General features: G+C 38.2%; 1 protein-coding gene across 1 annotated transcript in view; it reads right to left on the reverse strand.

Moving 5' to 3' along the window:
* LEKR1 (leucine, glutamate and lysine rich 1) overlaps positions 1 to 17,496 on the reverse strand; it is a gene marked incomplete at its 5' end in the record, with an annotated part of 51,422 nt that overhangs the window by 14,162 nt on the left and 19,764 nt on the right. The window contains 3 exons of the mRNA XM_081329993.1: positions 5,156 to 5,359; positions 6,085 to 6,162; positions 8,293 to 8,374. Coding sequence (XP_081186119.1) covers positions 5,156 to 5,359; positions 6,085 to 6,162; positions 8,293 to 8,374 — 364 coding nt within the window. The remainder of the gene's footprint in view (positions 1 to 5,155; positions 5,360 to 6,084; positions 6,163 to 8,292; positions 8,375 to 17,496) is intronic.

Here is a 17,496-nt window from a genome sequence, read left to right on the forward strand (position 1 = left end):
GGGAAGAAATGGAGGTAGTGACAGATTTTATTTTCCTGGGCTCCAAGATCACTGCAGATGGGGACTGTAGCCAAGAAATTAAAAGACGCTTGCTCCTTGGGAGGAAAGCCATGGCAAATCTAGACAGCACACTAAAAAGCAGAGACATCACCCTGTCAACAAAAGTGCGTATAGTCAAGGCTATGGTCTTCCCAGTTGCAATGTATGGCAGTGAAAGTTGGACCATAAGAAAGGCTGAGCGCCAAAGAATTGAGGCCTTTGAACTGTGGTGCTGGAGAAGACTCCTGCGAGTCCCTTGGACTGCAAGGCGATCAAACCGGTCAGTCCTAGAGGAGATCAATCCTGACTGCTCTTTAGAAGGCCAGATCCTGAAGCTAAAACTCAAATACTTTGGCCATCTAATGAGAAGGAAGGACTCACTGGAGAAGAGCCTAATGCTGGGAAAGATCGAGGGCAATAGAAGAAGGGGACGACAGAGAATGAGGTGGCTGGATGGAGTCACTGAAGCAGTAGGCGTGAGCTTAAATGGACTCCAGAAGATGGTAGACGACAGAAAGGCCTGGAGGAATGTTGTCCATAGGGTCGCGATGGGTCGGACACGACTTCGCAGCTAACAACAACAACCTTTTGAACAGAACTGAAATCTGGGTAGAGGAAAACAACATCCTCACAGAAGAACAAGGAGGTTTTAGACAAAACAGATCTACTATTGATAACTGCTTTGTCTTGAACCATCTAATTGCCAAATATGCCTATAAGAGGAGACCCCTGTTTGCTGCTTTCATAGACCTTACAGCAGCATTTGATATGGTAAATAGAGACGTACTATGGAGTAAATTGACATCTCTTAAAATAGAACCCAGACTCCTGGCTTTGATTAAAGCCCTTTACACAAGTACCTGTTTGAGGGTGCGGTATGGGGTTAATGGGGCCCTGACTAACAGGATTCACACAAATAAAGGGATAAGGCAAGGGTGTATCCTGGCCCCATTATTATTTAATTTATACATCAATGACTTGCCAGGGTTAATGAAGGATACCATGGTACACATGCCGATGATCCTAAATACTTACTGTAACAGCTTGCTTTATGCTGATGATATGATTTTATTATTATACTCACAAGTAGGATTACGTAGGCTATTAAGAAGATTCAGCTCTTATTGCCAGGATAACTCCCTAATCATTAGCAAATCTAAATCGAAAATAATGGTGTTTGGAAGAAATCATCAGAGACATAAGTGGCAATTAGATGGTGAACCAATTGAGCAGGTTAATACCTTTGTATATTTGGGCGTAACTTTTTCCAAGACTGGATCTTGGGCCTGCCATCATCAACGGAGTACATTTAGAGCAAAAGCCCATTTGAATTTATTGCTCAAACTAAAGAACCATAGTTACCCAGGGTCCCTAGCCCCATTACTCAAGGTTTATAAGGCTAAGGTTACCACAATGCTCTTGTATAGAGCAGAAATTTGGGGTCTTTACTCAACCATAGTCCTAGAACAAACACAGTCCCAGCATCTGAGATGCATTTTGGGTGTAGATCCAAGAACATCTGCTGCAGCAGTTAGAGCTGAATTGGGAATTCATACAATTCAGGCATTATCTAAAATTAGAGCTTATAACTACTGGTGCAAAGTTAATGAAAGGCTGACATCCAGTCAGTAGTAGATGACTGTATTGTTCTAGCCCACTTAGTAGCATTCTCTGTTTTAAGGCATTCTAATATTGCTTTACTACCAACTTTGGCCCAAATTAACCTTTTATTTTGGGTCACCTCTACCTTTTTGGTGAGCCATCTGTCAGCCATGTTATTTGGTCTTAAATCTGAGCGGCCTTGCAATGTCACACTTACAGGCTGATGGTCGCTATTGTTGCTAAGGTGTACTGTGACCTCCGAGAAGAGGTCAGCCTTATCTCTAGACACACAAAAGAGATCTAGTACACTACTTGAATTGGCTGAGTGGTATGTATAAGGGCATGTGTAATTCTTTCCCTGCATCCCTAATCTATATTTCAAAAATCAGGACACATTTTCCCTAGAGGGAAACAACATATATGCGAGTTCACTTTAGAATGAAAAAAGTACACAGGTGATAAGCACAGCTGTTTGACTTTTGCCTGTGCTCCTGTCTTTGCAACTGCTTTTAGAAAATAGTAGATATGGGAGAATTATCTGATTGTACATATCAAATCCTGACCTATCACCAATTAGTACACTTTGTAATTCTATTTGGGAACACTTAGGAAAGAGGAAAATTATATTATTGGATCCCATCTATTGAAAAATAGCAACAATTATAGATCTTAAGAACCTATTTATGTTCTTGGATTAAAGAATATTGGAGAGCAAGGCGTGAATTGATAAGCATTATACTAAAATACAAACATATACATATTAGGACTAGCATGTTACATAATGAATTAACCACAATCCCGATACACCAATTCCAAGGTGAAAAATTAATTACCTTTCAAAAAAATTAAAGAAAAATATCTACATAGAACTTCTTGGGCATCAATCCACAGTTATCTGAGATAAGGAACTACTTTTCAGGCCAGCTACATGGTCATGCTCACAGAGAAATGATAGGATTTGTAATCTAAACACATTGTTAGGAAAGGCTGGAATATGTATTGGAATATTAAAACTGCCTAGGTATATAACATTGTAGCCCTAATTCAGGGCAAAAAACCCTGAATTTTTACTTAGTCCCTTGGAAAAACAGTGTAATGAAATATATAAATGATTAATTAACCATTCCTAGCCATGTGATGCTCCCATTTGTCTAAGACACACTATGTTATCTCAGGAACACTTATGCCTGCATAAATCCAGCATGTGTATCCGTGTGCCATAATTTATTTATTAAATATTTATGCCACCCCTCTCACTGATAAGAGTGATTTGGGGCATCTACAAATTGGGGAAATGTCTTCACAGCAAACGACTTAAGAAACAAGGAGGATTTGCTCATGGACAGTCATGCTCTTGTGACCTCTCATCTGAAGTACTGCAATGCCTTCTACATGGGGCCACCCTTGAAGAGCATTCAAAAGCTTCAACTGGTGCAGAATGCAGCTGCAGGGGGACTAACGTGTGTCAGATATCTGACACATGTAACACCACTGTTATGTGAGTTGCCTTGGCTGCCAGCGTGCTTCCAGGTACAATTCAAGGTGTTGGTTATCAGTTTGTAGCCATTCATGGCTTGGGACTGGGCTACCTAACAGACCGTTTTCTCCAGGTTGTTTCCCCTTGTTCAATTCAGTCCAGCAGGTTGGTCATGTTATGGGTTCTGTCAACCAAGGAATGTTGGTTGGTGAGAACCAGGATACATGCCTTCCCTGCCATAGCCCTTGCCCTCTGGAACATTCTCCCTTCGGAGATAAGGATGGTTCCAATCTTGTTGGCCTTTCATAAGGGAAAGAGGTCCTGGATACATGCCTGGGGCTGGATTTCTGAGTGGCCCCATTTCCTGGCTGCATTTTCATTCATGACAATAGTTCTACTTGGTGACTAGTATGTATTTTGTACTGTTTTAGTTATTTAATTAATTTGTTTTTATGTTTTATAATGTACCATGTCCAGAGTCATTTGTTGAAACGGGCAGCTATAAAAATCAAATCAATAAATAAAAGAACAAGGTACCGTTACCCAAAAAAGTTTAATTATTGTAATAAGGTTGTGATCTTATGATGCTGAACCTGTCGCACAGGTGATACAACTAAGCGTAGTGGATTCATGTTTCATATTTGTTTGCAAGCTCGTTTGATGATCCCACTTACCAGACAAAAGCAGCAAAGATCTCCCATAGGATAGCATATTTAGAAAAATACACAGAAAATTATTTTTATCATAACATAATAACACTATTACCCCCTTAAAAAATAGATAGGCATGCATTACTTTCAGAGGCATAATGTAGTTGAGAATTCATATAATGCGATGATAGTATATAGTATGAAATAAGAACTACTATTTAAATTTCATAAAAGGTAAAGGTTTCCCCTCTCCAGTCACTTCTGACTCTAGGGGGCCATGCTCATCTCAATTTCTTAGCCAAGGGAGCCAGCATTATCCAAAGTTATTTTGGTGGTCATGTGGCCAGCATGAATATGCACTGAGGTTCATGGAACAATGTTATCTTCCCACCAAAGTGATACCTATTTATTTACTCACATTTGCATGCTTTCAAACTGCTAGGTGGGCAGGAGCTGGGGCAAGTAACGGGAGCCCACCCAGTGCTCAGGTCTCAAACACAAGCTGTCAGCTTTCCACTTAACAAGCTCAGCATCTTTAACTGCTGAGCCATCGCACCCCAAGCTTAAATCTCATATTACTCTTGAATTCATATGAACTTCCATGTGAATTCCTTTCAACAGTATGGGAATCCAAATTAGTAAGGTGGGTGAGGAAGTAAATAAATAGCCACAGCTAAATAGCAAGTGAAATTGTGGGAAACCCAGTTTTGTTTCTTCTCTGGTTGCTAGGGTCATCTGCCTGGGACAATATGAGCCCCTTCTCTTGAACATTACTAAGTAAAAAGCAGTAACAGCATCTACTATACCAAGGGTAGGCAACCTCGGCTCTTTTATGACTCATGGACTTCAACTCCCAGATTTCTTGAGTCAGCTATACTGTACTATACAGTCCTCCATCCCATGTCATCAAGCTACTTGGTTAGAAGTTGAAATGACAATTTAGATAAAATATATTCAATGCTTTGGGCATTTTCATTTCTCCAATGTCTATAATAAAAGCTGGGTATGGCATATCAGAGAAAATTAATCATTCAGTCTTCACAATAAAAGTAAATAGATTTTTAAAAAATTGTTAACCTCTTCCATTGACCTGAATGGTATTGAACCTTTATTAATCTCAGTTAGGACCGCTATTTGTTATTACTCTTGGCTGGTTATGGGTTCTATCTTAGGTATATACACTGCAGACCTGTAGAGTTCAATGGGAATCACTAATGAGTAAACATGCTTGAGATTGTACAAAATACTTTTCTTTTTATTTAAAATAATATTCTTTTATTGCACACTAACAGCATGTGTAATTATTTATTTTGAGTGAGGAGTATTGCATGTGGAAAGAAAACCTAGCAAAAACACTTACACCTGTAGCCAAGACATTTCTAATTACCTTTCTTGCTTAAGGATGACTATTTCTTCCTCTTGCTGTTTCAGAAGCTTGTTGATTGTTTCCAATTCACTTTCCAAAATCTTTGTTCGCTTTTTAAAATTATCTTCCCTTTTTTCTTTCGCAATTGTTTCTTCCTGTAAACATTGATACATTTGTTGGCAGGCAAGTAACGATTTTTCTTTTTCTGTCACTATATGAGTAAACCTAAATGTAAAACAAAAAAAATAACATAACTGAAATATTCAGACACACATATACATTCTCTCTGTCTCTCTCATTTTAAATGGCCCTTAATAGTAAATGGAACTGACGTTTATGGGAAGAACTTCTCTTCATTAAATAAGAGTCCAAATGAATTACAGGAAATGTAACAAAATGAGACCTAGAAATATATATTTATAAAAATACAAATCCATGTAATTAAAAGAAACTTTTAAAAGTTTAATAATTGTACAAAGAGAAGATAGAGCTTTCTATAACAGACTTATGATCCGAATAAATTGAAAATTAGTAAAAGAAGTATAATATAAACAGGTTAGGAAACAGAGACTAGGAATCTAGGTTAAGAAAATTAGACAAATCTTCTATGTTTAGCATAGGGTTTAATTTGTTTTCAATTTCTGTATTTGTGCATTTTGATATTTATGTCACTGTTCACCGCCCTGAGTCCTTAGGGAGAAGGGCGGTATACAAATCAATCAATCAAATAAATAAATAAATAAATAAATAAATAAATAAATAAATAAATAAATAAATAAATAAATATTTTTTAGTATGTGCAAAAGCAGGGTAAATAATGTAACAAATAAATAAAAATCATGAAATATGAAACAACTATGAAACGTGCTACGACACTGAACACAATTATTTAAATAGAAGTTATAAACACCACCTCCATTTCATATATTTGTAACCATTATGTCTAATACCGAGATTTAGCTATTCCGATTTCAGATGACAACTTTTGAAATTCGCTCTGATGGTCTTCACATTCCTTTGATTTCTTTCTGGAATACAAAACATGGAATTATTTCAATTTTACTTCTTTTAAAAAAGAAAGAATTTTAGTAATAAAGTGGCTTAGCTTTTTAATGCTTGTTCTAAACTTCAGCAAAACTACACAAAGTTAAATATTGTTTTAATATACACTTTTATTTATAAGTTGGCATGAGAAAACTCAGAAATGTATGCAAGCAAGCAATAAATCTATCACCAATATACTAGATGGTTCTCAAACCAAAATTGTACTATGCAAATATCTGAGATTAGACAGTATTAACAGCCAACTAGCATCAAGACAAAAACCCTAACTGTTTTTTTCCTCTTTTGTTTGAACTGTGCACATGTGTTATAAAAGCTAAAATAGGGATAAGTATTAAACTACAATATAGATTCCTTTGAATTGCATGTATGTATACATATATACAAACATATACATATATTCCAGATTAGAACTATGAATTCACAAAAGAAAACATGTATTGCCTTATTCTATTCCAACCACCAGCACAGAAACTAGTAAGTTTGGGTTATATTTTAAAATCAAACGAATCACATTTGTTATTCAAGTCATAGTTGGACAATGTACCACAATGAACAGCCTGAGGTGAATATTTTTTAAAGCGCAACAAGTCCCCTGCCCAAATTCTTGGAGAACTGCTCCAGCTGCCAGTCGGACCCAGGTTCTGATTCAATAGGAATCAGTCTGATATTCTCCAGTAAGCCAGAGAAGCCGGTGCTTCTATATACAGATAGTCCTTGACTTACAACTACAACTGGGACCAGAGTTTCCACTGCTAAACAAAGCAGTTAAGTGAGACATGCCTGATCTCATGAACTTTTTTGCCATGCAGTGACTCATACAGTTGTAAAGCATATCTGTCTTCCCCTCATTGACGTTGCTTACCAGAAACTGGCTGGAAAAGTCACAAATGGTGATCGGGTGACCCTCCAAGACACTGCAACTCTCATAAATCCATGCCAGTTGCCAAGTGTCCACATTCTAATCATATGACTGTGCAGAAGCTGCAGCGGTTATAAGCACAAGGTCTTAAGTCACTTTTTTTCTGTGTCATTAAAACTTTGAATGGTCACTAAACAAATGATTGTATGTCAAGGACTACCTGTATGCAATTTAGTAGTAGATGGAAATGGATTCTGGCCCAGGTGGATCAACATAGATGTATTATTATCTATACAAAAATTTTAAGAAAATGTCCAAAGGATATTCTACAGATAGTTCTTGTTCAGCGACCACTCATTCAGTGGCCATTAAAAGTTATGACAGCACTGAACAAAGGGACTTACAACCGTTCCTTGTCATTGCAGCCATCGCAGCATCCCTAAAGTCACGTGAATATGATTCAGGTGCTGGCAACTGGCTTGCAATTATGATAGTCCCAGGGTCTCATGGTCACAGGACAACCGTTTGCATCCTTCACTTCTGAGAAGCAACATCAATGGGGAAAACAGCAGGAGATCACAAAGGGCAATGATGCAGGCAGATGCTCGACCTTGTGGGATTTATATAACAAGGGCAGGTGGAATTGCCACTGCCATCGTAAATTGGCCCAGTCATATTACATCACAAAGTACAACAGTGTTGCTTACCAATGGAGTTGCCAGTCCCAATTACCATTGTTACGCAAGCATTACCTGTAAAGGCTTCTTTTAACCTAATCCAATCATGAGTACTATAATTTTCACAATCCACTACATAAACTTTTCCCACTAATATATCTCTGATAGTAAAAATGGTAAAAATGGATAGGACTAGTTAATCACACTGTCACACTGTTTTCTCCACCAATGCATTAGTCAGATCTTGTCTTTATTGCTTATCTGAAAATCATGGGCATTGTTGGGAAACAGTGATAAACAGGATTTAAGCCTTTAAGTCCTCTGAGTGGACTATCTGGAACTATCCAGTTGGCCACTAAAGGAAACAGGCTGGATCTTGACTTGATTCGGTATGTGTATGTGTGAATACTTGTACACGGGATACTTTTCAAACAAAAATGCAGAATATATTAACCTTAAGATACACTCTAACTTTTCAATTACTGTAGCATTCACATAAATAATTACAAACTGTTAAGCAAAAAAGAATAGTATTGTGTATGAATAAAGTGTCTTACACGACTAATTCTTTAAAATATGTAATTTCACCGGCAGCTTTCTGGAACTTGAGCTCAGTTGCCTGTATTTCATCTGTTAATTCTGTAATAACAAATTATTGTTTATCATTTTCATTAGTTCAACTGTGCCTTCCGCCTCAAGGTTCAAGTCAGTTACAATATATTATAGCATGTAACATTTTATAATGTCAATTATTTATAAAAAATAATTCCTGTATTTGTGTTAATGTTTTAGTGATAAAATATTATAAGAAGCAAAATAAAATTTATTGTGGATGTACAATATAATAAAAATAATCTAAAATACTTCCTAAAGTTCATATAGGAGATGGAAGCAGATATTCACTTGTAAGGTAAAGGTAAAGGTTCCCCCGCACATGCATGCTAGTCGTTTCCAGCTCTAGGGGCCGGTGCTCATCTCCGTTTCAAAGCCGAAGAGCCAGCGCTTGTCCGAGGACGTCTCCGTGGTCATGTGGCTGGCATGACTAGACGCCAAAGGCGCATGGAGCGCTGTTACCTTCCCACCGTAGTGGTCCCTATTTTTCTACTTGCATTTTTACATGCTTTCGAACTGCTAGGTTGGCAGAAGCTGGGATAAGTATCAGGCGCTCACTCTGTTACGCGGCACTCGGGATTCGACCCGCCAAACTGCCGACCTTCTGATCGACAAGCTCAGCGTCCTAACCCACTGAGCCACCGCATCCCTTTGTACGGCATAGCTTTTATTTTCTTTCTCCATGTCTTCTCAAAACAATGCACCAGATGGTCTCCCAATTCTCCGGAAGAGATTTTGGGAACATTCTGGATTAATTTTACCAAGAGTTTGAAAAAATATGGAACAGTTTATCATAATTTGTGAAACAGGTGTGTCCCAGACCAAAATTTTATATTGTTACCATTTTCTAGAATTCCCAAGCAATAAAAGTAGTTTTCATATCATTAGGTAATGATATCGGAAGAAAATGAGTTACATAACACTGCAAACTGATTATCACTGGTTTTACAAATGGTTTTACAAAAACATTTGTTGATTACAATGGGCTTGTGCAAGTATTTACTGTAAATGATATAGAAAATAAATCCAGGGGGGAAAAATATCAGCACATATGGCTACAAAATGGTCTTCATTCTAGCCCCCTGCTGCACATATAATGAAAAGGCCTAGGGGTGACATGATAGCAGTGTTCCAATATCTCAGGGGCTGCCACAAAGAAGAGGGGGTCAACCTATTCTCCAAAGAACCTGAAGCAGGACAAGAAGCAATGGATGGAAACCAATCAATGAAAGAAGCAACTTAGAACTAAGGAGAAATTTCCTGATAGTTAGAACAATTAATCAGTAGAAGGACTTGCTTCCAGAAGTTGTGGGTTCTCCAATAATGGAAGTTTCTAAAAACTGGACAACCATTTGTCTGAAATGGTGTAGGGGTTTCCTGCCTGAGCAGGGGTTTGGGCTAGAAGACCTCCAAGGTCCCTCCAACATTGTTATTCTGTAAACAATAGATTCTTCTGTAAGCCTCAGACTGCACATCTCCAAAACTTGCTGTTTCCCCTCTTTGAAATCCTTCCAACTAATTGTGACTCAGCAAGTGGCAGCCCCGGTTGTCCTTGGTGGATCTCAGAAAGGCTAAGCAAGGTCAGACCTAACAAACATTAGAATGGAAGATTGTTAAGATATCCTTGGATGTAAACCAAATGTGGAAGTTTAAAAAAAAAAGTCTGGACGACAAATCACTTCTGCAATGATGCCAAAAGTTCTCTATGGATATGTCCATAAAATCATCAGGAATTGAGCTTAAATGAAGAAAATCTTTATTTCAAGGAAATATAAAAAAATACAAAACCATCCAAAATATCAAGGCACAGTTCTGGGACATTTTAATAACAACAATAACAACAACAACAACAATAATAATAATAATATGATGATGATGATGATGATGATGATGATGATGATGATGATGATGGAGCATTCACAGCTTCTGGAGGCAGGTTGTTCCACTGATTAATTGTTCTAACTGTCAGGAAATTTCTCCTTAGTTCTAGGCTGCTTCTGTCCTTGTTTAGTTTCCATCCGTTGCTTCTTGTCCTGCCTTCAGGTGCTTTGGAGAATAGCTCGATTCCCTCTTCTTTGTGGCAGCCACTGAGATATTGTAACACAGCTATCATGTCACCCCTCGTCCTTCTCTTCATTAAACTAGACATACCCAATTCCAGCAACTGTTCCTTATATTATTATTATTATTTATTGGATTTATATACCGCCCCTCTCCGAAGGGACTCGGGGCGGTGTACAGGGCAATTAAAACACTATAAATAACAGATAAGGTATAAAAATTAAAACAGAATTAAATCAAAGCCCTAAACAATACACACTACATACTTCCCTCCATGTAGATGCAGTTCCATTGAGGACCACATGCTGAGTACAGCCGGTCAGCCAGCTACGAATCCATCTGGTGGTGATGCTGTCTAACCCACGTTTCTATCTTATCAAGTAGTAGGTTGTAGTCTACTTTATCAAATGCCTTACTGAAGTCCAAGCGAATTATATCCACAGCATTCCTCTGGTCCACTAATTTTGTCACCTGGTAAAAGAATGCAATAAGATTTGTCTGTCATGATCTGTTTTTGACAAACCCATGTTGGCTTTTGGTAATGACTTTGTTTGCCTCTAGGTGTTCACTGATTTGTTGCTTGATTATCTTTTCCAAGATCTTCCCAGGTATTGAGGTCAGGCTGATAAGTCTGTAGTTTCCTGGATCCATTTTTTTTCCCTTTTTTGAAGATGCGAACTACTTCAGCTCTTTTCCAGTCCTCTGGGAGTTCCCCAATGCTCCAGGATCTTTGAAAGATATAGTTCAGTGGTTCTGAGATCACATCTGCCAGTTCCTTCAGAACCTTGGGGTGTAGTCCATCTGGTCCTGGAGATTTCAACTCGTCTAGGGTGGACAGGTGCTCACTTACCATTTTCTTGCTTATTTTAACTTGTGTTTCTAATCTGTTTTTAGGGTACTATTTTTGATAGGTTGGACTGGTTTTTTTCCCCTTTGTGCAAATACAGATGCAAAAAAACGAGTTGAATAGTTCTGCTTTCTCCCTGTTGCTTGTCACCTTCTTGCCACTTTCTTCCACTAATGGACCAATCATTGAGGGAAAACACTTGAAAGCTGAATAATCCAGAAATTAAGCAGTTCTGTTAGCATATATTTTATATAGGTTGAAATACTTTATTCTCAAGTGGAAAAACAACTTGATTTTGAATAGACTTTAATATACAGAACAGTAAAAATATAATAATTACATGAACAATTGTATTAGAAAGACAAATAAAATTATTGTGCAGAAAATGGCAACTGAAATAACTGGGAAAGATAAAGGATGCCCTTCTCAATGCAGGGAGATTCAGAACTGATAAAGTATTTATTTATAGAAATCATATCTAAACTATGGAATTCACTGCCAGCAAATTTGCTAATGGACATCAATTTAGAAGACTTTAGAAGGGCACTAGATAAACTGATGCAGAGTGGCCTATCAATAAAGATTAGTGTTAATAATTTCATTTACCTTAATCAGAGGACACAAACCTTAAATGTCAGTTAATGGGCCTAGTGTCTTACAGGTTTTATGTTCCAGCTCTTTGATCTCAACCCTGGTGTCCAGTCAGCTGATCTTCAGAAGCCCTGGCTTTTAGCCACTGCTACTAAATTCCAGGTCAGTCTGCAATAAGGTCTCCCCATTTCCCCCAACCTTCTGGAAATCCCTTAAAGCTCACGTGTGTCAATGGGTTGGGAATCACAAGAAATTTGATGATAGCTGGGACTTCCGGTGGCGACGCGGCGCCGAAGACAGCCGCCTTCGGGCTGTCCGCTCCGCAGCTGTGTTTTTCCATCGTAAACAGCGCCGATCAGCTGTTTAGATGGATTTGAAGCCCCCTCCTCGGGAGAAGAGGAGGGGGTGAGGCCCCAGGTAGGGGTTGAGCTCTCCAGAGCCGCCTGAGCTTAGAGTTTGGGCGGCTGAAGGATCGAGCCCCCCCGAAGCCTGGGTTGCTCCGAGCTGCGCAGTGTCTCTGCTCCGTGATTTTGGAGCAGAACCAGGCGTTAGCAACCACCCCTGCCAGAAGGAATACTTTTGAGTATCAAGATGCAGGCAGAGCGGTACAGGAGGTCAAGGTGATGTGGACTTTTATTTTTTACTCTCTAGCTCAACGGATTTTATAGCTTTAAAGTGAAAGTGCGCAATAAGTGAAAGTGATGAAAGATGGCGGCCAAAACTTCTAAAGCTCTTCGGAATGCAGGGTCTTCCCCGGTGCAACAGACCTCGTTGCAAGCTTTGCTTCCTCCTGTACCTCCTCCGGCGTTGACGCTTAAGGATTTACAAGATGCCCTTGAAAAGCATTCACAATTAATATCTGATATGATGGATGAAAAGTTGAAAAAGCTGGAGGAGAAGTTGGAGAAGAAGATGGAAGAGAAGTTTAGAGCAATGAGGATAGACATGTTGTCTATGATTGAAAGTGTAGCTGAATGTGTGCAACAGCTGGATGTTAAAGTGAAGGATCTCAGTCAAAAGAACTCTATATTAGAAGCAAAGATATTAGAGAATGAAAATATAAATGAAAATATAAGGGACAAAATGGATGGAGAATTGAGCCTCGCTCAGTATCATCAGATGCAGTATGCTATTAGAATTAGGGGCTTAAAGGAGAATTCTAAAGAAGATTTAAAGCAGCTGATCTCTGAGGCTTTGGAAGCGGTATTGGGTCAGCCAGCATCTGAAATTGAGGGAAGTATGGATAAAATTTTTCGTGTTAATTCATGGATTGCAAGACAGAAGAAGTTACCCAGAGATGTGGTGGTCTATTTTACAAAGAGAGTAATTAGAGATGAAGTCATTCAAGCTGCTTATGATACTAAATTGCTAGTTGCTGAGCAAGAAGTCTTGGTTTTAAAAAAGATTCCTCCAAAGATTTTAAAGAGAAGGAAAGATTTTGCATTTCTTGTACAGGAACTTAAGAAATGTGATATCAAGTTCAGATGGGAGATTCCAGTTGGACTGGTGGTGATGTATGAAGGTAAAAGACATCGTTTGGTCACTGTGGTCCAGGCACGTGATTTTTATAGCAATGTGTTAAAAGCAAGCCCCCTACCATGTCTGGAAGTTGCAAAGGGATATGGTGAGGGAAAGCTTCAAGAAATTGTAGATAGACAGATAGAGGAGAATGGTGCTGGAGGGGATCAAGTTACAGTTTCATCGGTTGCTGTAGGAGAGCAGAGGATGACGCGTGCCGCCCCAAGACGAGCGAGACGAGAGCAAGAGGAAGACCAGCAGAAAGTTATGGAACCTCCAAAGCGTACTTACAGCGAAGCTGTGGGAGGGGCGCGGTTTAAAGAAGCTGAAGAGGTCATTTCAGATATGCTCCAAAAGCTTTGGAGTGTCAAGATTGGTGACTAAATTTCTAATTTAGAATGTCAACGGATTGAATTCATCATAGAGGAGAAAGAAAGCTTTTTAATATTTAAAATAATTTAAGACTGATGTTATTTGTTTGCAAGAAACGTATATTAGGGTTGTGGACTAAAAGTATTTATTGAATTTAAGATTGGGTATGCAAGTTTCTAATCAACAATAAGTTGATTTTTCTTAATTTACTATAAACAAAGGCTACCTAATTGGATTATAAAAATTTTTAAAATTTTTTATCTTATTCTTATTGGAGATTGGAATGGTGAGAAATGTGGGAGAAGGTAAATAGTAGATGAAAGTTTTTTTCTTTGAAATTAATATGAATAAGGATTGGGATTAAGAAATTTTATTTAGCATTTGACTAAAGTTCCTTTTCTGTTTTCTTCCTTTTTTTTCCTCTTATTTGTAATATTATTATTGTTTGTAATCATTTTACATGAGCTAGAGGGTGATAGAATTAATAGTTTATTGTTGATAGCATATGGATGCTAATGTTTGTTTTTCGTTTTTATACCCTGTATTTAGCTCTGGGAAGTCGGGGAGGGGGGGGAGGGGGGAATGGGGGAGAGGGATAGGGAGGGTTAGATGGGGCTGGGGGAGGGGGGGATTAAAGTTAAAATGTATTGTAAAACTTTTTAAATAAAAAAAGAAATTTGATGATAGCTCTATTGTTTAAAACCTGATGCCTCCTCTTAGCCTTTTACAACAATATTCTTTGTTCTTTTGTACATTTTTAAAAATCTTATGATTGTTTTGTATGCCACCCAGAGTCACATTGCATGAGATAAGTGGCCATATAAATATGATTAATAAATCATATTTATACACATGGAATACTGCATCCAGTTTTGGTCACCACGATGTAAAAAAGATGTCGAGACTCTAGAAAGGGTACAGAGAAGAGCAACAAAGATGATTGGTGGACTGGAGGCTAAAACATATCGGGAACGGTTGCTGGAATTGGTTATGTGTAGTTTAATGAAGAGAAGGGTGAGGGGTGACATGATAGCAGTGTTCCAATATCTTAGGGGCTGCCACAAAGAAGAGGGAGTCAAGCTATTCTCCAAAGCACCTGAAAGCAGGAAAAGAAGCAACGAATGGAAACTAGTCAAGGAGAGAAGCAACCTAGAACTAAGGAGAAACTTCCTGACAGTTAGAACAATTAACCAGTGGAACAACGTGCCTCCAGAGGTGGTGAATGCTCCAACACTGGAGGTTTTTAAGAAGAGACTGGACAGCCATTTGCCTGAAATGGTATAGGTTTCCTGCCTGAGCAGGGGGTTGGACTAGATGACCTCCAAGGTCCCTTCCAACTTATTATTATTATTAAATAAATAAATGTTGAGAAGCAACAGAAAAAGGTTACCATCCTTCTATTCATGGTTACGTCATGAACCAGTTCTTATACCTCCTTCCAGGTTGTTTTTCCCCCTTCTCAGTCTAGTCCACAGTCCTGACATTCTCTAGTACTTTCTGTCCAAAAAGTAATGAGCCCTGGCTTATTTAAGTTTCTGAATCCAGGCTGGCCCAGCGAGTCCTAATACATGCCAAATTTTATTTATTTTATTGGTTTGTTTCATAAATTTATATGGTACATCTGTATTATATGAAATAACAATAATAAAACACAAGATTAAAACTCTAGCAAACCATCAGAGCAATAACAGTACTTTATCAATAAAACACAAAAAATGCTATGTTCACCTCCCATCCTGACCCAGTACCCGAGGGAAGAACTATGTCTTCAATTACTTTTTTCATATGTTAAAATGATTTTTGTTTCTGTACAGAGTACTAAATTACATTAATTTAATCCCTCCTGGCATTCTTTATACATACCTGAAAAATCTGACAATGACAAAAAGCACAACTTTAGATTATGTCAAAAATGTATAACACAACTGGTCACAGTGACCCTTTTCCTATAGGCATGGGAGAGATTCCACATAATCATATCAAATGTAAAAATAATTTCAAAGGAACTCTTGTACATCAAAAAGCTGACCTTCTCAGTAAACTACATTTATGGAGAAATTGCATTCAACATGCAAAGAGCAGTTATATAAAAAGATTTCCATACACATTTCAGTAATTGTTTCAGTATGACATAATAGATAATCCAGGTGGAAGAATTAATGTGTCATAGGATTTTGTCAAACATAGAAAATTACCTGTTTTAACTTGTGCAATAAAAATACATTGATGACATTTGCACAGTAATAGAATTTAAATAATCAAAACCTGTGTTATTGCAAATCCCACAAGTGCTCCTAAGTTTACTTATACTGAGCATTTCCACAAATTCTACTTTGCCCAAAGTGACAATCTCCGCATGTAATTCCAATACCCATAATCCTCGGTGTTCTAGAGCTGTGTCAACACATCTAGAGAGAGGGAGGTTGAGAAGGGCTATAATTATGCATCTATATTATTATGGTTCATTGCAGTCAGCCAGATGTTTAGACTGGATTTGGCATTTTAATCCACCTATCAAGTCCTTTCTAAGGAACTGGGATAGGGAGATGTAGATGTCTGATGATGTTATAGATATTGTTGCAGGATGTAAGCTGTTCTGAGTGAAGCCACTTTTTGCAACTGACTGATGATGAATTTGTTAATGCTGATGGAGTTCAAGCGGTGCTCCAGTTGCTTTGGGATTGCACTAAAGGCGCCTATTACTATTGGGACTACCTTTGCTTTCTTTTTATTAAATTTATTTGCCACCTATCTCACCACGGGGCTACTGTAGGTGGCTCACAACCATTAAAAAGATGAAGAAATAAAAAGGAACTTTAAACAAAGTGAAAGTAAAATAGAACAATAAAATAACCAAGGAAAAAGAAAACAAAGAAAACACATCCATATGATTAGTTAAAAAAAAAGATGGACAAGTGGGAGCAGAGAGTGGAGGGGGGAGGTGAAGTCTCCATCGATGAAGTCTCCTATTGATTTAGTAGCCAGAGTTGAACTGGCCCATTGGGTCCCCAGACCAACTTGCAGAACCAGGTCTTTAGGCAGATCTCACCCTGGAGGGCAGAATGTTCCAAAGGGCAGGAGCTGCGGCAGAGAAAGCTTTCCTTTAGGATTCCAACAGGATCCGCAGTTGGCCCTCTCTGCTGGCCTCAGTAGTACGGGCTAGGCTTAATGGGACAATGTATTACATTAATGCTACTCTCTTAATATCATCCACTATTATAGAGATGTTGCTGATAAATGGGGGAAAACAGATACCATCAAATCAGAAAAAGGAGGATATAGTTAACAATGAGTCAAAAAGTATGTAATGAAACAATCTGCAAACACTTTGTAAACGATGAATACTAGAAGTCAGCATGGATTTGCCAAGGACATGTCTTATCAGGCTAAGCTTATTCTCTCTATATAAGGTAGTTTCTTAATGCATTATGGGAATGTCGTGGACATAGTTTTGCTTTCAATAAGATGGAAGTGAAATATCAGGTTAGAAAGCAGGAGACCAAATTCTAGTCCCGCCATAGCCATGAAAGCCCAGCTGGGTGACTTGGGCCAGTCACTCTCTCTTAGCTCAACTGACCTCACAGGGCTGTTGTGGGGAAAATAGGATTTTTGCTGCCTTGAGTTATTTGTAAAAATAATAAACACATGATATAAATATAAATAAAATTTAAATCTAAATATAATGTACAGCTGTGGGATGAAGAATTCTTGGCTTTGTAACAGAAAATGTGAAAGGGAACTTAGAACTGAAGTTGTTCAC

This window comes from Vipera berus (assembly GCF_964194415.1).
Source record: "Vipera berus genome assembly, chromosome: 5".
Taxonomy (NCBI): Eukaryota; Metazoa; Chordata; class Lepidosauria; order Squamata; family Viperidae; genus Vipera; species Vipera berus.